The sequence below is a fragment of the Tyto alba genome, unplaced genomic scaffold, assembly GCF_018691265.1.
Source record: "Tyto alba isolate M040663 unplaced genomic scaffold, T.alba_DEE_v4.0 Super-Scaffold_22, whole genome shotgun sequence".
NCBI classification, from domain to species: domain Eukaryota; kingdom Metazoa; phylum Chordata; class Aves; order Strigiformes; family Tytonidae; genus Tyto; species Tyto alba.
Genome location: NW_024881296.1, coordinates 9,236,219 through 9,255,249, shown reverse-complemented (window position 1 = coordinate 9,255,249; position 19,031 = coordinate 9,236,219). Strand labels below are relative to the sequence as shown.

The 19,031-nt window shown below is 35.3% G+C and overlaps 1 protein-coding gene across 7 annotated transcripts in view; it reads right to left on the bottom strand.

Annotated features, from left to right (window-relative positions):
- The window catches only part of RYR2 (ryanodine receptor 2), a 430,624-nt gene that overhangs the window by 174,112 nt on the left and 237,481 nt on the right, over window positions 1–19,031 (bottom strand). For all 7 annotated transcript variants that reach the window (XM_033008863.2, XM_042795831.1, XM_042795834.1 and 4 more), the window contains 4 exons: window positions 18,688–18,792; window positions 14,999–15,102; window positions 10,654–10,737; window positions 5,944–6,103 (listed from right to left, as the gene is read on the bottom strand). In XM_033008863.2, coding sequence (XP_032864754.2) covers window positions 5,944–6,103; window positions 10,654–10,737; window positions 14,999–15,102; window positions 18,688–18,792 — 453 coding nt within the window. The remainder of the gene's footprint in view (window positions 1–5,943; window positions 6,104–10,653; window positions 10,738–14,998; window positions 15,103–18,687; window positions 18,793–19,031) is intronic.

The window sequence follows — 19,031 nt, the reverse complement described above, 5'->3', positions numbered from 1 at the left end:
CAGTGTTAAGAAATACCCTAAACGTATCCACCCAAAGCAGAAGTTGTGTTCCCAATCTGGCATACTAGCAGCTGAGTTCTGTCCTTAGAAGTATGTATATCCTTAGAAATATGTGTACAGCTCCCCCCACCTTCACTGAGGACCGTACCCATATGGAATGCCTGGCAAAATGTGCCCTGGCTATAAATGGAAGGAACTAATATATCAGTATAAAGTGTGAAAGTGAGGTAACATAAGTAGTTTTTACAAGGACACGATGCCTTTTCATATATATATTTAATGACAAAGTAAGTGGCAAGCTTTCAGCTTCTCATATTCCCCATACATCCATATTTCCTCAGTCTGAATTTCCAGAACAGTGCCTGTCTTGCACTGCAACACTAGGCAGTCTGACCAAACAGTGATGTCATATGCTTTCGACAAAGATCTAAAAAAAAATAAGATCCTGACCTGGAAAAGACCAAACTATCTTGCGTTTTGGGCAAAAGAGAAATCAGTCTTGATAACTGCATCACAGCCTCGACTAATTAGCCTAAGACAGGAAGTGCACACAGACTTCATCACACAATCAGAAGAACTTTTTGGGTTGCTGATTTTTCTAACCAGGTGTTAAAGCTGTGGGGGGGGTTCATATTTTTTTTTCCTCGATATAAATGAGGTTTCTGATTGTTAGATTCTTCAGCCACAACACACAATACAGGATGAAGAAAAAGGAAGACACCCTTTGGCTAAGCTATCTGCATATGTGACAATACATATAAGCAAAATGTGAAAGTCAGAATCTTTAGCTGTGACCCTCAATCAGTGGGGAGAAATAGTCATGTTTTCATGTAGAGGGAGGGGGTGGCTAATGTGCTTGAAATTATCTTCATTTGCTTTCTGATCTCTAAGCTTGACTCTTTTCTCTCTGTATTTTCCTTACTTATATAGGTTGGGATTTTCCTGTATACATGACATCACATTTTTATGAACGTCAACCAATGCTGCAAGCTCACAGATAAACTTATGTGAGTTCTGAATATCTTCCATTTGATTGTGAATATTTAGTCACAAATGCATCCTTTCATATTTCCGTGCTATTTTTCAATCAGCTTGTTATGAAAAATTCCTTAGAAGTACTCCAACCAAAAAACTCACTTGATTTTGATTGGACACAATGTCAAAATCTCTGCACATGTTAAAAAAAAGCCCTCTCTCATAGCACAAATGTGATTATTTTAATTGACTTACACCAAGGCTATATTACTCCTTTGCCTGTATCCATCTCTCTTATCTGTCTTTTATTATTTACCGTTTCCCTAGTTCAGAGAAGACCAACCTGCAGGCAATCACATTCTCCCTTAAAGGGACACTGTCAAGTATTTTCTTAGTCATTCTGTGCTTGGTTTTCCACTTACCCTTGTTATTTAACACGTTCTTTTAAGCATAAATATGTACTTTTCCTACCTGTTTTGTTCCTTCAGCTCCTTTCATGGAGCACTAAGCTACTGTGAGTCTCTCCTACTAAAAAATACTTACTTGTTTGTGATCAGTCTCATCACAGCTGTCAGCATAGCTCTGGGAACAGGATTTATTAGTTAACTTGTGCTCCCTCTGCTGGCTGGCTGGTTGGCTCTGCAGCAGCAGAACAAAAATACTGTGTATAGTCATGCACGAAGAGCAGCAATCTCTTGTTAAGAAAAATTCCTGACAAACAGTGGTGGCTTTAGAAGAAGAAAAAAAATCTGGAACGTGGAAGGCATTTTCCCCACCAGTTCATAACAGGAAGGGAATTGTTTATGCATGAACTACTTGACAGTATCCCTTTAATTTTTCATATTATATAATCCCCAAATGATGAGGCACTCATGATGGAACAGACCTAGATTATCTAATCCATCCTACAGCCACAGCACAATTGCTGTTTACAACATACTTCCCAGTTTATCTACTTTCAAAGATCTGTAAGATTCTTTCCCTTAGGAAACTATTTCATAGCTCTGCAAGATCTGTATATGGTATTATAAGGCATAGCATCATGCCACTTTATTACAGTACTGTAACATGTCACAGTAATATGATGGGATGACAGAATGTAGCCCATGAAACAAACCCATTGTTGTAGTCAAGCAGAAGCACATAGCAGTGTGGACAAGACATAGCAGCTTGCCATGTGATATGTTTGCCAGCTTAATGTGAAGCATCTTTGCACTGCACCCAGAAAGGAGCACCTTGCTATTCTGCTCTCTTCTGTTGACTTTTAATGAATGGTATTTGTTATCTGCATATTGTAAGCGCTCTTGGAACTCAGTTGTCTGTCTTCTCTCCAGAAGAAAAATAAACTTTATTTGAAAAGAGAAAAATAATGGAATTAAGAGGAAATCAACATCAACACCCCAAGCATGTCAGCTTCTACAGGACATGCTATTGGTGGAAAAATTTTCAAGGACATCTACCTGTTGAACAGGACACAAGATTACTGTAATTCGTCTGCCAATCTTGTTGATCTGTTTTCTGAAGATCATAAATATTTCTGAGCTCTTGATGATCTTTAACAACCATCTTCTCTTGAAAGTGTAACTATGACATATTTCACTGCATTACTGCATTACATTCTAAACAACAGTGCCCCACTCAGCACACAAAAGTCTTCAGTCAGTTTGAATGAATCAGACCCAACAAAATATTTGGATGTTTAAAGTAGAAGCACCTGACACTGCAAAACTCCAGTTAAGCGGCTTTCCAACTCCGAATGTGGTCAGCTTCATATGCACATAAGCTTTTTATTTTTAAATTCTCCAGGTTCTTTGTATGCCCATAATTATCTTTATTTTGGTAAGGAAAAACAGTTCAACACTGATAATATACCTAAGTCCAGTCAAGATTTAGAGCAGAAGTATTTGTCTAAGCCTCTTTCAGAGCACAACCTGGGAGTCAAAATCAGAGTCCGATTCACACTGACTGTTTAAAACATCTCTGAAAACCTAAGTAGGGGCTACTATTTTATTCTAAAACTTAGCGGGTCTAGGTGATAGTGATAACCTCTTCAAATAACAACCTGTCCTTGGCCATCAAAATGGATTTAGATACCTGTTGTTCTTTGTCCAGTCAGATATCTTTGAGGATATAGGTGACAATTTTTAAAGCACTTGTGAAAAATGGGTGATGCACAGTTCAGTAATTACAAGACTAAGGGATTCAAAACTATACCTCTATCTTCCACAAGTTTTCTCACACCAGACTATAAATAGTAATAAGTGAGCGCAGATTTAATTTGCACGTTGAGCTTTGTCATCCAGCGAGAAGAGCATTTTTCAGGAAGGAAGTGTAGGGGAAGCCTGAGTTCTAAGGCTGGTCCTTAGGTCAGTATTTTAAGAGTCAGTAGATAAAATATAGAGAGCTGTTCAGTGAGCACATCAGAGAGTCCTCCTCTTTCCCTCTGCTCTCTCCCAGTGAGCCTCAAAAAAGTCTCTTCACAGGGCCACAACATTTTAGATTCAACAGTAAAGTCAGTCTCTTTCCCCAGGCACTGCGCTGAGAACGCAAGACAGACTTCATGATTCTTCTGACATAAAGTTGAACTGTTTAATTTTAGGTTACATCCCATACTAGATTTGTCTAATCAATGTTTTTATTTTATATTTTTAAACCAAAGTTCTTGCCTGGGGCAACTCCACTGTCTCTTGGGAACCATAATAAAACTAATGATTTATTACTATCACCTCACGCCTCTACAAAAGCAGAACCTTCTATATCAACAGACACATCAAAACATACATAACAACAGTGTATAAACACATTGTGTAGATGTAAAGGAGAAACTGTGTTTCACTGCCACCCACTGCCACTACATTTTTTGCTTATCATTCCCAACCCAGTAACAATGGAAAAGTCTTTGACAGCATGATTTAGCCATCTTTCTTACTTAATTCCTCACTAATTCAGAAAATGTATAGTTTAACTGCAAATTCAGTACAATAAATATGGCAAAATTATTTGTGGTTTGGTTTTTTTTTTCAAAGATATACAGATACACAAGGTAAATCAAATTGCCTTCCAGATCTAAGAAACTTTATTCAGTATGTATGAGTTATAGGTTTAAACTTCCCCAATGCTAGTTAGAAAGATAATTAGCTAAAAGATGCATTTGATTCAAGAAGCTTCTTAACTTCATCTTAATCAATAAATTCTGTTGCAAAACTAAATTTAATTTTGGGATATGTCAGGGTTCTATCAAAGCTGTAACTATTTCCCAACTTTCATTCAACTCACACCCCTGATAGGCAACGCTCTGTATTGAAAATGTTTGTCTTCTGGGAGAATAAAAATACGGGAGGCATGGTGTAAATTATTAAGTGCATTCTTTAATATATCAGAAATATTTATTTTGAGCATCTAGAGACATACAGACTCTCATTCTAGAAATTAATTGTGTACTGCCTCTATAAACACAGGATTGAAACAGTGGGTTCAAAATAAATTAACCTGCTCCCCTGCCTGACAACAGAGAATCATCACTTCCAACACTTCCCATGGTTAATATTCTATCAGAAATGTTAACAGCACTTCAAAGTGCCACCTCCCCTTACTCAAAGATGCAGTATTAGGGGAAAATTTAATCCTGTTGTAAGCAGGGGAGTTGCAGCAATACTGAAGTATATTCAGTGTCTATCTAGTAGGAGATATTACATACATTCCAGTCTGAAAACACAAGAATTGGCTCATTGTCTGCCTAGACCCAAAAACAGAACATAGATTTCCTAACAAACTAGTTTACAAAGTACTAAAATGAGAGCGTTATAGTAAGATACTATAATGGGCAATGCTGAAATGCTATGTGACGTATATTTTGTCACATAAATGTACTTTGTCAGTATGTGATGAGGTAAATTTAAATGTTTAATGTAATATATATCTATATAAAACCAGATTATTTTTTTTTTATATACAAAAGCTTTGCAAATAGAATGAGTTTTGGTCCTGTAAAAAAAAAAACAAAATTTGAAATGTGCTGAACTGAAATGTATAACTTGAATTTTTGTCAAAAAGAAAAACACTGTTTGTAGGCAGTAAAGAGTAGGCACCTACAGAACAGTTGTTTCTCATTTTTGCAAAAATAGTGATCTTTTATGCCCAGCATAAAACCATGAAAAATCATTTTTTTTCCCAAGAGATGAATTTTCCTAATATTTCACTGTGATATGCTACCACACACCTATCAACAAAAGTGAAGACACCCTTCTCTACACGAAATTCACAAATAATGACAAAAATAAGAGTAAATATGACTCCTAAGATAAAACTGATACAGTAGCTGTCTTGAAAAATAAGCTCATTGTATACCCATTTTTTTAAAAAAAAGAAAACAAAACACCCTGATTTTTGCTGTTACCAACCCACCATGCTTAATTTTTACTCCTCTCCCTTAAAACATACTGTGACACCTACCATATAGCATTCCTATTCACTGAAACAAACCTACTAAAGTAGGACTGGAACTTGGAGTCTGACTTAACTATTCTCAGCTAAACATAGCCTCTGCCAGAAATACAACATATTAGCAAAGTGATTAGTAGAAGTTTATATTCTGATTTTCCTGGATAAACAAAATGATTAAATTCCCATGACTGCAAACATTTAAATGATTCCCTTACTGAAAGTCAATGTTTACATTTCCTAAAATACTAGAGCATATTAGCTTCCTGCATGCAATTTTCTCCCCCTGAGATCTAGATAGCATATAAGAATATACCACCAATTTTTTAATACTGCTTGTAAAAGAAGAATCTCATACTGGTAGAAAATTTAGCAGGATCACTTTATTATGTATTTTTGCTTCCTTTGACTGACAGACTCGCATTCATTAGCTGCTTCTTCCTGCTTTTGTATCTCCATTATTCCCATTTAACTATGAAATATCTCAATAGATGAGTGCTTTTTCAAGCAACTGAAGTTAGCACTTACCTGCTGGATACCATATGTCCAGCCTTGCCTTATACGGTCCCTTGCCCATACATTGTGAGCATTCTCTGCTAGTTTATCCACCATAGCTTCTTGAGAGGGGGTCAGTTTGATAAAACTTAGATCCATGGGAGCAGGCTTATATCCACTCAACAACTGGTAGCTGTCAAAAAACACAGAACTTACAGTTACTTTTCAGTAAGAAGAAATTAATAGAAACCACAAAGGAAAGAAGTGACATATAAGTAATGTATCTATATAAATATTTTGTCTTAATTAGGACAACAATAAGGAAAATAATGGGTAAGAAAAAGGATAATAATGCACTGACATTTGATTTTGTTTCAAGTTAATTACATCTTGACAGGATGAAATAGCTGGCAATGAAAGCTATCCAAAATAGTTTGAACTAAAAGTTTTAAAAGTATTTTAGTACTTTCACATATTTAAAGTAGTATATTGAGATGTTGCTTACCTAAATACTTACATGAACACTATTATTGTTACCTCTGAGCACTTCACAATACTTATTAAATTCTATCTATCTCCTACTGCAGCAAGAAAATATATTCTTCCTATTACATATATAGATGTGAGACACAGAGCAGGTCAAACAGCTTACTCAAGATCACATATTAAGTTCATCTAATAAAAGTTTGTCTTTATAATAGTTTATACCATAACTATCCATCAAATCATAGGAGTAAATGTTTAAAATTTAAGCATGACTTCAGAACAGAGAGACGGCTTCCTCACTATTCTTAGCATTCCTAAGAAGAAAGTGTTGTTTACTTTTATTAAATTGTTCCCATCAAATTAATTACAGTCATCTCCCACTTTACTTATGACCAAATCTTCTGCAGTTAAGGCCATAATGCATATGGTGATAGATGCAGCACATCAGGACTTAACTAAATTTACAACGAAAACCCACGACACTATGCGGCACCGCTACCGTGGTGGGCATTGCCTCCCTTACCTCAGCTGATGATGGAACAGGCAGGGAAAGAGGAGCAGGAAGAGAGAAGTGGGGGTGCAGACAGACAGGGGCTGTCCTGGGTGTCCGTGCCCAGGTGCTGGCAGGGGGTGCTGCTGCAGGGCGGCCTCTGTGAGGAGAGGCCAAGGCTGCCCTGTGAGGGACACAGACAGTTCCAGCCGGCTCCAAAAGGGACCTGCTGCTGGCCAAAGCTGAGCCCCGCAGCCATGCGGGTGGCACCTCAGGGAAAACATTTTTAAGAAAGGGCAAAACACTGCACAGATGGAGAGGAGTGAGGAAAAGAGTGTGAAAAAGAGCCTGGCAGAGACCATAGCTGGAGGCGAGGGGTGCAGAGATGCTCCAGGTGCCAGCGCTGTTGCTTCCCTGTGGCCCCAGAAGAGACCAGGCCAGAGCTGGTGGACGTGCCCTGACTATCCCTCAAGTATTTCTCCTCTAGCATACTCAAAAAAACAAAGAGCTATTTTGGTCATAACAAAAGGGGTCTGTGGAAAATAAACAACAACATTCTCTCAGTGAAATTATATGCCTGGGGTGTCTAAAGAATGGATGGTTTAAGTAATTGTCTAATTATTTTCTAAACAACTTGGTCATTTTCTCAAATTCTCTTTATTTGGACTGACAGAGTGAAATCCAGAAAAAATAAACAGTATTTATCCCCATTTATATTCTAAAATATGCAAATACTTCACAAATCTTAATTAATTCTCTTCTGTGATAACTATTCTAAAACCCATTTAAACAAATTATTGGTTGAAAACAATAATTGAAAATAAGCAAGTATTTAAGGGGGATTATCATCTATAAACATGAGGTTGGATCTTCCTTCAAAATTACCACACTTAAAGAAAAGAAGTTTAAGTCTGAAAACAACAACTCAAGAACATCAATCCAAAATCATCCATTCATATAGTTACCAATCGCCAAATTTCTAAAAAATTTCAAGCAAGCAGTTGGCATCTGTGCTGCTACCTCCCACACACTAGCTAACTGCCCTCATGGTTACCTCTCCTCGGGTAGCTGTGAAGTGGCTTCAGTGAGATGAGTAAAATCAGACAGTAATGGAAATAGTGAATCATACAGAATTAACACATTTGTCAGGCTGGAAATTACTTCATTCTTTCCTGTCACACCCCCCTGCACATGCATTATGTTGTGCATTACAAAAGCTACGATACCCACAGTTAATTTGAGTTAAGAGCAGGGTCAAAGAACCTGGATGCTCATAATTTTCTCACAAAGGATGTGTGTACCTTATTTCAGTATGCAAATGAATACTCATCAAGGATAATAATACGAAAGAAATACAAAGAAAATAACAAAAACATACCGTGTGTACAAATGCATGTTGGAGAACTGTCTTTAGCTGCAAACTGCTGTTACTAGTTGAAACAGCTAAAACCTCAGCTCCTGTCACGTTATCTGCTCATCAGTATCTTATTGGTCTTACCTTGCTCAGTATCTCTGTTGGCCTTACTTTAACAATTGTTTTTAAGAAGTAGGTAAATTTAACTGCTTCAACAGCACATTATCACCACCATATTGATTTGCCATTAATTTATAACAAGCATTATGGAATTTTTATTTGTGCCACTGAATAATTTAAAAAAAAAACAAACCAAAACTTTTTTCTTTTCATTCTGTCAATTCTTTTTCCCTTTTCTGTTTCATTTAGACTTTTTTATTAATCCACAGAAACACTAAATATTCAGAATTTATGAAAATAAAGACTTTGAATATTTCAGGGAGGTATTTTAAAATAAAAAGGTATTTGAAGGATACTTTATTCAAATACATAGAGTAAAGTTATACCAGGAAATTCTTCCTAACAGAAAATGAATTTCCATCAGCAAAATTTGTGTTTGCACTACACTTCAGCTAGTTGTTCAAACTAGCAAACACGGGAGGTAACATCTCTTCTCCCACCAAAAATTTTGCTTTTCACACACTACCTCCTGTAACCTTTTGTTATGGCTAAATCTAGCCTAACTGTGAAACAGCAATCCTTCATCTCTGCAGGATTGTATCCCACAAGAAATGTGATCCAGCCTTATAGCTACACAACTGTATCTAGATCATGAAATCTTTGCTCCATTTCTGCTGAACAAACATCTGACACTATTAAGAATGTAGCTACTTATTTTCTTTCATTTTTACTCATTTTTTCTATCCATTGTATGTGAGGTATCATAATTCTGACTTGGTACGTATAGTAGGACCTCAGGTTTCTAAAGTTATGATTGTTATTGACATTAAAGACTCACTATTATCACTCTTCTTAAATTAGGAAGTATAATTTCTTCAGACTTGACATTTAGCTGCAGTTTTTCAAAAGCATCAAATCTAATTCACTCAAACAATCTTGCAAATGTATATACATTTCTGCCCATGAAATTCAGAAAAAAAAAAAACCTCTTCTTTTTAGTCTTATATGCAGTTATCTTGGGATACCAAAACTGAAGAACAGTTTGGGGGAATTTAAACTAATCCCTTGCTTTTATTCTCATTCATTCTTGTGAAGTGACCACATCAGGGATGTGGTACATCCCTGATACATAACAGTATGTAAATCAGCACAGTGTGGCATATATCAAAGACTTGAGAGTCCAGGTTCTTAATAGGTACCTTGTAGTAAAGTATTACCCAGAACACTGCAGGAAACTTGCCAGGATGGGGCATGTGTTTTTGGCTCACAAAAAGAAAAAGAAAAGCCTGCCTTATTAAACATGAGCTTGAGGTCATTATTCTGGCCTTAGGGACGCAGTGTCTGGAATATGAGGGTATGGGTCAGTGAAAGACTACTGTGAATAATGGAGATATGCAATAGCAGAGTAACATCTATTTCTGCACAGATCACATCCCTGCAAGGAGCTACAAGTTGCTACTGGTGGCAGCAACTTAGCAACCAGCACTTACCATTGCTCTTAGTCATAACCAAGGAAACTAAATTATTAATTTAAATTCAGGAATAACAGAACACATAGAAGTTCTCCCATACTGAAACTGTGACCTTTACCTTTCTGGTTTTATACACATTATAATCTTCCTTTAGCCCATGGGCTGAAATGTATGTTGAGCTGTAAGGTTGTCACATGCTTATCACCAAGTACAGTTCCCTTACTTTTAACTGTGTTAAAGTTCCCAAATTCTTCATCCCCAAACTGGGGGGCGCACTGGTGCCAAGGAAGAAGCCAGGACACCTTGTCTGGGCCGTGAGAGTTGGTTTCAGAGCGGCAGTAGTGGAGGTCACTATACCATACTAGCCTGAGCCCAGTCCTATCAATGCTGTTGCCAACTGATCACTCAGGAAAAAAGTCTGGGAGCTACACCAGTTCTCTCCACTTCAAGTCACTAGTTGGCCATTCTAGTACTTTCAGAAGTGTTACCTTTAAATATTTGCAGCTCAGCAAAATAAGTTGACAAGTTTGCTGCAAAAATTCTTCATCAAGTTTCTGCAGTACACTCCACATAAAAGAATTATGTAACAATGAATGCCAGACATTTCAATGAATCACAGAAAACCTAACCTTTGTCTACATGTCAGATAATAAACATCTAAAAGAAAACGTGTGAATGAATGTATAAATTTTTCTAAGTTTGTATGCATACATGCATACCCAAATACAAATAAAACTAGAGATATAAATATCAAATTGTTAAAATACAGTTCACTTAACTCACAGTGCCTAACAAAAAGATGCATTTGAATTTCAACTTACTTCTTTGGAAGTTTCATTTTTTTCACTTTTTCTTCAGCATGTTCATCAGCAATTCCAACATGGCAGCCTAATGCCAGCAAGGTTCTAGGACACAGACATCAGAGATAAATTACTGCTAATGTTTCTATATGCAGAGTTGCTGCTGTATATGTAAATGACGCTACACAACAATGAGACCCATGGGAATGTCAACAATATAATATGGAAAGATCAACACCAGCCTTTTTGTATATATAATAAGCTTTCTGGTAGTGTTAAGAAAATGCCACAAGATGTTCCTAAAAATTTTAGTAAAAATATGAGTGGACTACTTCAAAACGGAACTATCATACAGTCTGTTTCATCTATATGAGGCATCAGTTGAAAGATTCCCCGCCCTTGAAATATATATTTCTGCTTTATATTCTTATTCATACTGCTTATATACTCATTCATACTGCTTTATACCAAAACCTTCTTGTATTACGTTATTTAATTCAAAGCTGATGAAAGGAGAAAAGGCAGGAAATGTCAGTTGTTATCCTTAGAATGTGTCTTCTTTACAAAGAGAGGCTGTTATTCAGAGATTTTAATTGGATCTGGATTTTGTTAGGACATGCTATTGAGAGGACTGACAGCAGAATGCATGATAAGCATTAGGCCAAAACTTCCATCTAAATGCTCGGTATGGAGGTCGCACATTAATCCACTTCAAAGAAAAGGATTCAAACTAGACATGGTGTGCTGTGTACCATAAGGCTTCTACCACAAAGCCACTGATGCAGTCAGAATATTCTAGCCTGACTCTCCAAGATGCAGCTTATTTCAGAAAACAAACACTCTTTACATTAACATACAACAAGGTTGACAGTATTAACTGGATTTCTGACTATTTCATACCTCTTCCTTTCCTTACAGTCACACTATCCAGCATTATAAACCTTGTCTCATTCGTCTCCAGCATTTCATTTGTAACTGATCAACTATTTGTTCCTGCATTCACATTCAATACTGGGTTATCAAGCCTTAGTTTCTTTAGCCTAGGTGCATTACTAAAATATTGACATTGAAATTAAAAGAAAACCTGGACAAAAGTCAGAAACCACTTTGGAGTCAGATCAGATGTTTCTCAAAATCTGAAAGTGACACCCATATCTTTGATTGAAACTGATTACACAGAAGAAATCAAACTATAAGCCATTCCTAATTTTCCCCAAATGGAAGAAAGATGGAAAACAAGGTTATTTGTTCTTGTCACTATTTAAAATTATAATTTCTAGTCTTACTTTAACTATATTTACTGTTCTTGAAGTGGCTGGGGAAAAAAAAGAGCATACATATTGCTCTAGCAGCATTTCTCTTGGCAGATGAATCATGTGTTTCAAGGAGATTTTTACAGCATATTTTTAGTGCTAGCTACATGAAGTAAATCCTACTGTTATAGTCTGTGAACCCTGATTTAAAATTAGACCATAAAATCAGGTAGGAGGAAATAAACATGCAGTGGCCACCTCCTGCAAAGCACACTATCTGCTAAGAATCCTCCATGCAGCTAAATTTCAACTGGCATAAATTGTATATGTTTCCTATGCAGCTATCACCATTGTAAGGAAGAAAACATATCTAACAGTGGAAAGCAGTACAGAGGAGCTAACCCCTGGTAACCTCGATTTTCTTGTAAACCAGGAATTTGAACCCTACATTATCATCACCCAGACATAGTAAATTCAAATCAGAGAGCCACAGGAGGATAAAAAGTCATACCATACGGGTAGAACCTGTAAGACCCATTAAGCTCTTCAAAGCTAAACAAGAAAACTAGAAGGGGTTGAATGAAGTCCTCAGCATAATATTGATACATGTAATTATCACACACACAACTGAGCAAATAGGTAGAAATGGGAAAGTCAGTCACAAAATAGTAAGCATCAAAAAAAACCCATGAGATCAAACTACAAAATATATATAAGAATGTGCAGAAACAGTATGAGCAAGCATATTTTAATTCCATGACATTTTCAGAGGTAACTCATTCCTGAATCTTGACATTTCATATAGTATATCATTTTTATCGTTCATAAAAGTATTCAATCATACTGAAAAATATACAGAGATCCCAATATATTGAAAAGAAGTGTTGTGTCAGATATATGACTCAGGACTTCCTTGTTTTCTGCCTCTCTCATCTAGTAGACCTGGAAGCAAAAATGGCAACAAACCAATAAAAAAACCCCAACAATTACTTTAAGAGTTATTCTTGATGTCTGACAACTACTTCAAGTATGTATTATGCAATTTGATGCAAATTGTGAAGAACATAGCATATAGCTGTCTAAAGGAAATTTTAGAACATTTTCTTTCCCTCTTCCCCATTCTCCCCCAACAAGGTTGACTCCTAGCAGGCTAGAAACATCTAGTAAAGAAATAGTCTAGTAAAGAAAAAGTAGCTTACAATTCAAGTTATCACAGGATCATCTAGAATGGATTAGTGCACTAATTTCTCCACCTCTGCAAGCTCACAGAAATGAACCGAGTGAGACACTTATATTCTAGGCCCTCAACAATAGATGTCTGCATGATAAATACAACATGATATTGCAAAATTAGAACTGTATACTTCAGAAAACAAGGACTTATGCAAGAATGTAATGAAGACTGAGCTCAGTAAGCATAAAGATTTTGAAATTCATAGAAAGACTGAATGCTTTATGTTTTGGGTACTATCTGTTTAATGAAAAGGCGCTCTCTAAAGTGGTAAAATTACTAAAATAAAAGTAATCCGTAATTTAAATGTTTATGAAACCAAATTAATTTTGGTTTGTCAGGGTTAGATTTAGAAAAACATTGGGTCCTAAGCCAGTAATCATGTAAGGACTACTAAAATTTGTTTAATGTTTAGTGAAACATTAGGAGTGTGCATTTAAGTCCAAAAGCATGATTTTTATGAAGCCCGAGTCATAGTACATAGATTATTTTAGCAAAATACCCAACTGTAGGGAAAGTTAATGACATCATCTTTTGTAGTTTTACAAAATGGAACGGAAGAAGCTCTTCTGGATTCTTAGCACATTGTTGTGTTGACAGGAGTCTCAAAAGTTTTCCTTGAAATTCTAAATATCTAGCTGAAGACAAATATGAACTTATTTTCTTGCCTCAGTGGAGTTTCATTTATCTCTGAATGCTTTATCTCTAAATAATGCCAACATATCCTTCCAGAAACTGGTTAACACTTAGGGTCATAAATACGTTTTTTTTATCAAGTAATTTACTTACTGTGGGAATGCTGTATCAGTAAACAGCGCAGAGAAGCTGACCACAGAAGGCCACTATGAGAAATTTTAGGAGGAATGTTCTTCACAGCTTTCTACTATGAGGACAAAGTCCTTATATTATGAGTGTAAACACTATATTGCACTATCAGTTTACATGGCAAATTTTTTAATGATATAGTACAAATATTCCCTGAAAAGCAGTATCACGTATCTATAGACATTCTTTGTTAATGCTCTGAACAGGAAAAAGCAATTACATTTTATCAAGAAAAAAAAAATGAATTTCAGTGGATTGCAAACAGAAGTGACTGGAGAACCACATATACCACTGGGCATCTATCAGTTTGAGAAATATTTTAACATGCTGGCTATAGGAAATGCTACATATGGAAGAAATTGTTTACACTAATACATTTTCAATGCATTCGCAGCAAAGTAAGAACACATACCTGCTTGACTGACAAAGCTGAGATGAGGAATTGTATCTCTGTGAGCCAGATAACTAGATTATTTGAACAAACTTATTAACATCCTACTGAAATTTTCTAGCATTCCGACTGGAGAGCTTCCGTGACATTTACACAGCTAACAGCTCACCCATAAAAGGAGGGAATGCCTACTACTCTTTTGTGGCAATATGCACAGATGACACAGAAATAGAAGCAAGGGGTCCTGAAATAAAGCTCATTATTAGTCAAATCCAAAAAGTATCTATTGATTATCAAAGTATGCTTTACCAATAAAGAAAATTAAAAGCAATTAAACTAATTTGAATTAAACCAAATCAGAAGTGAAGTTTTTTTTTCAAAGCTTGAATCTATTTATTTCCTTCAAACTAGATTAAAACTGCCTGAGTTGCTATTTCATAATCAGCATTACGACAATAACTCTAAAATTCCATAGATATTAAAAAGACTATCAAAGCCATTTTCAGTGCCAAATACATCACTCATTAATGTATCTCACTCCCTCATTTTCATATTATTACCCTCAATTACATGTCAAATTGTAAGTCACATGTCAAAATATAATTATGGAAACTGAATCTCCTTAGGAAACTCTCACTGTAAGCTTCAGAAGTTCTAGCAACTTACTTCAGTGTTTCAAGTGACATTTGCAAGTTATAATTTCTTTCCTGCTCTGGCAATTTTGAGAACTCCACTAAGCATGGGTGTTGTCTTTTGTTGTCATCTCTGACCTGAAAAGACAGTAGCAAAATAAGATTAATGTGTCTTATAAACTAGAAGAAAATTTAAAACAGTCCAAAACACAAAGTACTTAAAACTGATCCTATCAAAATTACTCAAACTGAACAACACTTCAAAATAGAAAGTATTCTGTATTCTCACAGCATGATCATCCTGTTCAAGTAAGGCAGAATTTGCATATGTAAATAAACTTCAAATTTTCAGATCCCAAGTAGAATAAATACTAATTTGCACATTTCATTATACAGATGTTCACAACAAATATGCAAAGTTCAAGAATAGTGCAATCTATGTTTTGACATACAGCCATAAAGTAACAACTCCTCTTCAGCACCATGTTTGAAAAATTATACATCCAGTTTGTATAAGTATGTTGATAAGAATAGTACTGAAGTCCTTACCCGACAAAAGTAACCCTGATTCTTAATTCAGAAAATGTTTGTTTCTTAGTTATGTCCAGTAGTATACAAGCAGAATGCAATTGTTCAGCAGTCATAACTAATTGGAACACTAATTTATTTTTACTGTAGTGACAGCAGAGTCATAAAGACTATAATTTACAAAATTCTAAATTTTATAAACTTAATACTTTGATCAAAATAATTTTTAGCCTGCACTACTTCTGTACAGTTTTAGCCTAATACTGGCCATAATTAGGAACGGCAACCTGAGAGGCTGGGATAACCTGATCATTCTACTGCTTTCAACTTTTCATCTTTATCATGTTAGAGCTCAGTCAACAAAAACTACAAAGATTATGTCTTGCTAGAAAACTTGATAAAAAACATTAGATTGCAAATATTAGCTGAAAGATCCCAAAGGAATTGTTAACGTTTGCTCAGTTGAGACTACACTTCTATCCATATATTAAAAAACTTGTGTGTCTATCTTTCATGGACCATAACTTCACCACTCATATTAACCTTTAAAGCTGCAAAGTGCAATCTATTGAAAAATAACATTGACAACTTTTGATCAATCAGATAATTCTGATGGAAAACAGAATGTTAGCAATTGAAGTTAAGTAGCCTAATTGTTATACTTTTTCAAAACTGATCTTCACTCATTTGGTGAATACAGGATGGCTTTTCGATTATTTTAGATGAAAAAAAAGACCAAGGCAGGAATTCTCAGTGAAGTGGCACCCCTGAACTGGGTATAATCTGTTCTCAATACCTTGATTTGTTGCTCATATACAGAAACAGATTTGATGTTTAAAAAGGATTTTAAAAGTGAGTAGCACATAAACCAGCATGCAAATTCTCACTTTCAGAAAAATAATCTATCACACTTAAACTGGTTGCTTACCCTGCATACTGCATCAAATAAAAGAGCTTTTCTTTGGATATTTTAATGTATTAAATGAAAAAGCTCTAGCATCATGGCAATAAATCCATATACAGTATCCAAAAATACACTTAAATAAAATCATAATATTGGGACATAAACATTGTGTGTTTGAGCAGGGGAAGGAAAAACAGTCATCTGCAAACTGTAACATATTTATAAAGTATCTCTAATTTCAAGTCCTGAGTATTAATTATATATGAGTACTCACAGAGTGAATACAAACATGGATCACCGATAGCTGAAATTATTTTTTATTTACCATGTTCTATTTTAGCCAGTTCTTCTGTGTTTTTCTATAACTGTAACTAAACTGTACACTACTACTCAATCAAGTTTACTTAATCTCATGGAAAAAATCTCACATTTCTCTGTAATATTTCTGAGCAACATATTTTTGCATTTTGATCTAAGCACATAATAATTATCAAATTAAACAGCCATCATGTCTTGGATTGAAAAATTTTTACAATCTCCAGGAGATAATTATCTTGGGTTGAAAAATATTTACAATCTCCAGGATATATTTATCTTCATTTGATGAGATTAATGTTCTTTGGACAGGCAATACAAGCAATCCAACTGCCAAGCTACTTGATCAAAATCATTAGCAGATGAAATAAGAAACACCTTTCAGCAGACACTGAAAATGTTTATTAGCAGATTTCTAAGACCTATGGTAATCTGCATTAATAAAGATTAGTATAGTCTTCAAGCAGATGGACTACTCTAGATCTGGGTACAGCTAATTTAAACATTGGACATCAGGTGTGTTCCTCAGAATCTCAGTGTTAATTGAATTTCCCCTAGTGCTCTGACTTAAAAAGACCAAATCTAACTAAGATTAGACAACTCATATGTGTGTGTCTAAACCAGCTAATTTCTGTTTCGTGACTTCCCTCAGTACTCAGTAACTGCAGTGCATCAATTCAGATATCTAGAATTGGCAACAGTGGGTTAAACTGACTAAATCATCCGTGAGAAACCCGTATGATAAAGGAGTCAATCTCTGGAAAATAATCAGCATGTAAATTGCCACATTCCCAAAGTGAGCACATCCAACCACAGAACACTGAAGTTAGAGAGAGAAAGCTGAATAACTTAAAAGATTTAGCACCTCGTTTCATTCTGAATATAATGACACTTTCTGCTGCTTAACTTGATACTTACTATATATTGTTTAAATTAAAATACTGTTCAACTGTACAATTAGATTCTCACTGGTAAGTAATGGTATACTAAAAGTTCCTGCAGATTGTTTCACAGCTAGTATGACTACACCACAATTAAAATGTTTTGACACATTAATTTAAATAGTGTTTTGTGTTTGATTTGGTGGGGATAGCAACAAAAACAAAACAAAACAATCGTAGTATCTTCTCCATCAATCAAATCTTTTTTAAGTACTGCTGTACGCTACACCAAACGTAATACCTACCCCCAGTTACATTAAATCTGTAATCTGAACTCCTCAGAAGAACAAAATCTTTTTAGTAACAAAAATAGAATATATATATGTTTCTATACATGCATATGTGTTTTTACATTTACATCTAGTATCTATTGTATGTTTCTATATACTCTTCATAGCAATAGTTCTTCAGAAACACCACCATTTGGGATCCAAATATGTATTTTTTATGATTAATTTTTAAAAAATAATCTCATCAACAGAATTACTGCATTTTGTATCAAACCCAGAAGCCACGTATTCTTTTTTTTCTATCATAGTCAATGAAAAGTAGAAAGAGATAAGAAAATAGCTATGTGTGCATCTAACCCAGACATGAGCATGAAGAAATTCAGAGAAGGAAGGATGAAAGCAGATTTAATGGGATTTCATATAAGCAATACTTATTTTTCATGAAAAATAAGTTTGGGATTTTTGAAACAGTACATGTGAAAAGAATCAAGAATAAATGCTTCCATTGGATTACTAAACTAAACTCCTTGCCCCAAGAACAAACAGGAGGTGAAAAACCCACTATGTGCTCTCTGGGCTGGCAGTTAGACTGGCTGAAAATTTCAGTACCAAACAGCTTTAATACTAGAATTTTGGCTCAGAAATACACAAGAACTGTTGGTTTCCACCTACTTCTGCTGGAAAAGGTCTAAAATCTTACTAATTTTGGAAGGATGGAAAAAAATGAAGTCCCATTACCACACTGAAACCAATGTGTTGAATAATATTATATAATTAACAGAAAATTAAGTTGGAAGGTACATACTGGTCCATACTGCCAGCCAAGTTCAATCTTATTCATAACCCAAAGTTCATGGATGTTCTCTGCTAATTTTTCTCTAATCCGTTCCAGGTGGGGAGGCAAAACAATCTAAAGAGAGAAGAGAGAAAGAGGCTATTACAAATAAGTTGCTAGACAGTGCCACCCAAATTTTCATAACAGAAAAACTTTGCACAAAACAGATCTCAATTAAACCTAAATTATCATTCAGTTCTTACTGACTAAAGAGAGTGAGAATTCTTAGATCAACAGAAATTAACCTATGAACTTACAAGTTCCAGAGTTTGACCAGCAATGGAAAACGCTTTTAAACACAACACCTCCAAATA